This window comes from Centroberyx gerrardi, chromosome 10 (genome assembly GCF_048128805.1).
Source record: "Centroberyx gerrardi isolate f3 chromosome 10, fCenGer3.hap1.cur.20231027, whole genome shotgun sequence".
NCBI lineage: Eukaryota > Metazoa > Chordata > Actinopteri > Beryciformes > Berycidae > Centroberyx > Centroberyx gerrardi.
Window position 1 is genome coordinate 572,215 of NC_136006.1, and position 6,326 is coordinate 578,540.

At 49.5% G+C, this 6,326-nt stretch overlaps 1 protein-coding gene across 1 annotated transcript in view; it reads left to right on the top strand.

The window, feature by feature from the left end:
- The window catches only part of ccdc141 (coiled-coil domain containing 141), a 37,870-nt gene extending 31,850 nt beyond the window's left edge, over positions 1–6,020 (top strand). Inside the window, exons 23-28 of the mRNA XM_078286141.1 lie at positions 65–136; positions 247–407; positions 690–969; positions 1,183–1,529; positions 2,056–3,504; positions 5,723–6,020. Coding sequence (XP_078142267.1) covers positions 65–136; positions 247–407; positions 690–969; positions 1,183–1,529; positions 2,056–3,504; positions 5,723–6,020 — 2,607 coding nt within the window. The remainder of the gene's footprint in view (positions 1–64; positions 137–246; positions 408–689; positions 970–1,182; positions 1,530–2,055; positions 3,505–5,722) is intronic.
- The last annotated feature ends 306 nt before the right edge of the window (positions 6,021–6,326 follow it).

Sequence of the window (6,326 nt, forward strand, 5' to 3'; positions counted from 1 at the left end):
GAACAGAGAGAAGGAGAGAGAGACGAGAGAGAACGAGACAGAGGAGAGAGAGAGAGAAGAGATAAACGAAGAGAGGAAGACGGAGAACAGGAAGGAGCAGACGGACAACCGCAGCGCACAGGAAGCTGCGGACATGGTAAAAAAAAAAAAATCTTGTCTTTGTTTTCTCGAGATGTCGTTATTTATTTCGTCATCTGGAGGAGAGACGTGGCAGATCTTTCATCTGAATGTGTCTTGCGTTTCCAGTTTGAGCTGAAGGAGACAGGACACACCCCCGAACTCACCGCCGAGCATGATGGGAAGGAAGTGCCCCTGAAGAAGCAGACGGCAGCCAATAGGAAGCCTCCGTTACGCAAGGGCCGCAGCCAGGAGGCAGACAGACAGATGGAGAGACAGACAGGGAGCAGGTAGACTGCTTCTCAATGCTAACACTAACAGTTTCATTAGTGTGTTTCAGTGGAGAGTTTTAGTGTCCCATGATGCTCTAAATGTTTCATTAGTGTGTTTCAGTGGAGAGTTTTAGTGTCCCATGATGCTCTAAATGTTTCAGAGAACACTGAATACTTGTCACTTTTTAAAATCTTTTTTTGGCATGAAAACCAGTATCTGTCGAACCCTAGACTGAATGAATGAATGAATGAATGAATGAATGAATGCGGCCCATCATGTCGTCCCTCCTCCCTCCTCAGCAGCCGGGTGGAGAGACTCGCCTCCTCCTGTGTGGACAGGAGGGAGGAGCGCCACACCTCCTCCTACTGCAGCACCCACACCTTCAGCCTCTCCCGCTCCCCCGCAGAGACCGACAGGCGGGTCCACGCCATCCTCAGCCAATCGCAGCCCGCCGCCGAGCCCCGGGCCACACCCCCTCCCTCTGTGATTGGCCCGTGTTTCTCTGACATTCAGAGGGAGTTTCAGAGGAAGGAAAAGCACGGAGCTTTTCCCTGTGGATTTAACACAACACACCTACAGGTTTGTTCCTATGTAATAACATAACATCTACAGGTTCATTACTATGTAATAACACAGCATCTACAGGTTAGTTCCTATCTAATAACATAACATCTACAGGTTCATTACTATGTAATAACACAGCATCTACAGGTTAGTTCCTATCTAATAACATAATATCTACAGGTTAGTTCCTATGTAATAACACAACACACGTAATCCCTTTTTTCCCAGGATGCATCAGCAGGAGGGCTGTCGGAGGCGGAGCTCCAGCAACAGGAAGTGATGACAGAGGATTCTCTGTCCAATGACGAGTACGAGTGCACATCACCTGACGACATCTCCCTGCCGCCGCTGTCAGAGACGCCGGAGTCCAACATGGTCCAGTCAGACGTGGAGGAGGGCTTCTGTTTCAGCTCCCATAGCGTCCATGTTAACCAGTACAGCCACCAGTACCAGGCCCAGTCTGAGCCCAGTGGGACCAGTACTGCTGCTGGGACCGCTGCGGTCCGGCGAGAGAGAGAGTCCAGCCGGACAGACAGTCATCCGTCTCCCACCTCCGGCCTCCACAGCAGCACCAGGTGAGTATCATTCAGCTCGGTGGATTCATGTAGTCAGGTTCCCATTCAGTTAGAAATATGAGTCATACTTGAGGATGTAGATCTACTATTACCTGAGATACCTGAACTCCTCCACTTGGAGCAGCTGCTCCCCCTCATCATGGATCAGGCCTCCTTTTTCCTGGAGAGAACCATGACCACAGACCTGGAGGTGCTGATCCTCATCCTCAGCGCGCCGCACTCAGCTGAACCGCTCCAGTGCACATCAGAGATCACGGTCCAATGAAGCCAGAAGGATGACATCATCTGCAAAACAGCAGAGATCCTCCCTAATGTCACTGAACTGGACTCTCTCCACATCGGCTGCTCCTTGATCTCCTGTCCATGAAGATCACAAACAAGAGAGGAGACAAGCAGCATCCTTGTCAGAGTCTAATGCCCATCTTGAATGTGCTTGACTTAATGCTAATTTGTCTTAAAGTGGACCAATTCAAAAAGAGTTGAAGAGAGTTAAGATTTTTTTTACTGTTGTCTGTGTCTGTCTCAGGTTCAGATCAGAGTCCAGTTCGTTTGTCCAGAGTCCGCTGACGGTTCCTGCTCCAAGCCTGCTCTCCAGCATCCTCAGAACCAAGGGGAGCGTCTCCCAGAGCGCTGGCCTCTCCCCGGGCTGCGCTGAACCAAGCCTCGCCTCTGGACCCGATCCTGTTCAGCAGAGCAACACTCCAGAGAACCATTCCTACCAGGACAACAGTTTTCCCCAGTGCAGTGTCCCTCAGAGCAAGACCGTCCCACAAACTGATACCGTCTCTCAGCTCAGTGGCTTCTCACAGGGACACAGCAGTCACAGCAGTAGAGATACCCAAAGTAATATCACCCAGAGTACTGCATCACAGAGTAGCCCTTTCCCACAGAACAGTCCCGCTCCACCGACTGATCCCGTCCTTCAGGCCGGTGGTCTTCTTCAGAGCTCCAGCCTGCCCCAGGACATCCACCCACCCAGCCTCCCCCAGACCAGCTGCCTGCCTAAGGCCTTCACTGGTCAAGACTCTGCCCTACCCCAGGAGAGGACCTTCCCACAAGACACTGGGTTCCCCAAATCCAGCAAAACTTTGCCTGAAACTAGTACAACTTTCCCTCAAACCAGTACTATCTTCCCTCAAGAGAAAAGCCTTCCACAGTCCTTCCCTGGTTCTAGCAGTGGTCTTCCTCAGGACGAAGCTTTCTCCCAAACCAGCAAGGAAACACCCTCAGTCTCCAAACCCCAAACCAATAGCCTCACCACCACCACTACTGTCACCCAACAGACTCTTTACTGCCAGGCCTTCCCATCAGACAGTCACTTCACCTCACCGCAGACTAGCAGCAGTCTCAATCCAACCCAAGAGAGCCCCTCCTCCCAGGCTAGCGGAGGCCTCCCTCAGGTCCTCCATGCCCCTGTTCCTCCAGAACCTAATGGAATCAGCAACATCAGCATCTCCAGCAGTACCATCACCAGCAGTGATAGCGTCAGCAGCAGGCAGAGCCACCAGACAGTCTACTCCCTGCATGAGTCCCTGACCTCCTCCCATACCCAGCAGTGTGTGCATGACCCCGGCGTGACCCCCAGCGCCGCCCAGCCGCGGGTCCAGATCCAGACCCAGCCTCAGCCTCAGCCTCAGCCTCAGCCTCAGCCTGAGGCCCAGACCCACGCTTCGGCTCAGCAGGCTAACCCGCATGTCCCCCCCTCCTCTCCTCCTCATCTACTAACTCCAGACCAGGACCCAGATGTTTGTCGGCCCATGGCGATCCGCGAGGAGATCAGGCTTACTCCTCAGATCCAGGGGCCTCCCCAGCCTCCTCCTTCTCCCCAGGCCCAGGCGTCTCTTCCCCAGGGCAGAGCCTGTAAACCCGGCCCTCCCTGCTTCACCAGGCCCCTGTCTAGTGCCACCGTCATGGAGGGCTCTCCAGTGACGCTAGAGGTGGAGGTGATGGGACACCCAGAGCCCACGCTCACCTGGTGGGTAGCATACAACCAGCTCCATAATAATAAATAATACGTAGGGTTTAAGAGATCAATAAACTACTACTAGACACCTAATCCCCCTAGTCCTAGAACTAGCTACATAATAATGCATAGGATATAGATGTAGTATATTGTACAACTCTAGTGTTAGCTAAGCTGTGGGATACACAACCAGCTCCATAATGATGCACAGGGTTTATGAGATTAACTATACAACCAATTATAGTCAATAATTGGTAGTCCTACAGCTGCATGATAATGAATAAGATATAATTTTAAAATACTGTGGAAGGTGAAGAAGATTGTTCAACTGGGCATACTCCTAGACACAATGTGTAAAAGCTATCTGCGATTTGTGCTTGTGCGCGCCCTCTTGTGGCTGTGCAAGAGGAATTACAAAAATATAAGTCCCAGAAGGTAAACAGTTTGTTTTTAGCAAAAGTTAACCTGCTGGCTGGCTAGCGTGCTGATGCTAATTAGCATGGTATTGACACTAAAAGTTTACTAGTGAGACTGCAGCTAGCTCTTTGTCACTAAAAAACCCTTTTGAGGTTTTAGTGCTCTCCATTTGACAAATGCTGAGCCAATATTGATCTGGCATCAGGAACGCTCATGCACAAGGTTCATAGGTGGAGGAAACGCTTTCTTTTTAGATGGTCAACTTATTTGTCTTCAATCCAGCTCCAACGGTCCAACATTATACAGCAGATAGATGTATAATGTTTGTGGTGGGATAGCAAGACACATTTAAACATATTTAAACATATCACACCCTCACGCCCAAATTCACCCTAGAAGGATTGGATCCTGGCTGGTTTCCAGTCTTTCTGGATACACTTGAGATCGCAGCCCTATCAGACACAATGTAGACAGATATTTCATGTAGCATACATTGAGATTTAAGTGTCAGGACTAGCCTAAATGCTGTAAATGCTTGGACACACAGAGGTTCTCTCCATGCAGGCTACAAATGAAGACAGAGTGTGATATTGATAAACTATGATTGACTTTGATTAGCCTGGTTATAACATAGGTGAAACATTAGAATTGGACACTCCATAGAAAAGATTATCATGCATTATGATCTCCTGAAGCCAGGAGTGCTGTTAATCACACAGTAGTGTTGGTAATCCTGACAGAGCCGTCTGTGGATCCCCTCGTCTCTTCAGTGGGTCTGTGGAAGCAGACCTATCATCTGTGTGTCAGTGTTACATCTCAAACAGTTCGATAACAACATTTCATCTAAGTTATTGTTTGGATCCTGACTAATACTTTTGCTGTTTTTATTCCCTTTTTGATTAACACAGGTTTGCTAGTTAACCAGTTTGTTATTTGATTCCTGTATTAGAATGGGAAAATATAGGTATTGTGTTTGTGTGTACAGTAACAAAACTTTACAAACAGATGCAGTGCTAAGCTAATACTAAACATCATATCCCAACACTCCTGCTAGCAAGCAGCGGCGCTGCCTGCAAAGGCTGAATGGCTTTCCTGAATGCTAAGAGAGCAGCTGAGTCAGCTTGTTGTGGTGTGGCTGTAGATCATTCAGTAACGTTCTCAGTAAAAGTGAATAGTGTGATAAGGTGGATTTGGTTACTGTGACACAGTAAACTGTCTTGTCTTTAGCCCTAGTCTCTACTCCAAAACACTCTGAGTTGTAGCTTGAGAAGAGTCAGCTCAGTTAACCTGAACAAACTGTTAGCTAGCTAACTAGCCGGCAAACACACTGATGTTAATGTCAACATGCTAACGCTAGCTGCTACTAGCTACGTTAGCTAGTGTGCTAATCAGATGTGTTAACAACAAGACAGTGATGTTAGCTGACCAGATACTATGGTTAGCTAGCTAACAAGCTGACATTATCTAAACACTAAATCAATCAGATGGATCAGTGATGAAATGATCAGTTCAGTCAGAAACAGACAGAGACGGACAGAAACACAGTCAGCTGTTCACAGAGCTGAGGACCTCCAACATGGCCGCCAGAGGGGGGTGACATCACCTGAAAGCCTCTACAGGCATTTCCTAATCTCTGTCCCTGTCCACACTATGCTATCGTTGTCAGTATATTCTACCCAGTGCTTCCCTGTCCCTGCTGTACTGTTAAGCTACAGTCTGTCACACCAGTCTCATACTAGCTAGCTAGCCAGAGCAGCAGACATTCTCTGAGAGTGAGGCTGTGTGCTGATCCCTGTCATCATGGTCGCTCCAGGTTTAAAGATGGCGAGGTGTTAGCCGCCGGTCCGGGCCGAACGCTGGCCTCCAAGGACAGCAAACGCTCCCTGTTTATCCCCGCCGCCTCGGACTCGGACGGCGGGCTGTACGAGGCCCGGGCCGCCAACCGGCACGGCTCGCCGCGCTCCGCCGCCGCCCTGCGGGTCGCGGCGGGGAACAGCAGCAGCGACGGGTGGCTGGTGGCCGAAGTGTGTGACATCATCAGTCTGGACTGGCACACCTGGTTTGGTACGCTGTGTGTTCTGCTGTGGCTGATCTACCTGATGCTGCTCTGAACACACACACACACACACACACACACACATGCACACACACCTGACACACACACACTAACACACCTAACACACACACTAACACACCTAACACACACACATATACACCTAACACAGAGACTAAACACCCTGGATGGAGCACCTTTGGCACTTAACACTGAGTAATACACACACACACACACACACACACACACACACACTATCTCTACCTGTTGCCTTGGATGTCCCTGGATGAAGCTGTTTTGGGATCGAATGCTAAGTGAATAATGAAGTTTTTATCCCCTGAGTCATCACTGTGCACCCTGTCAT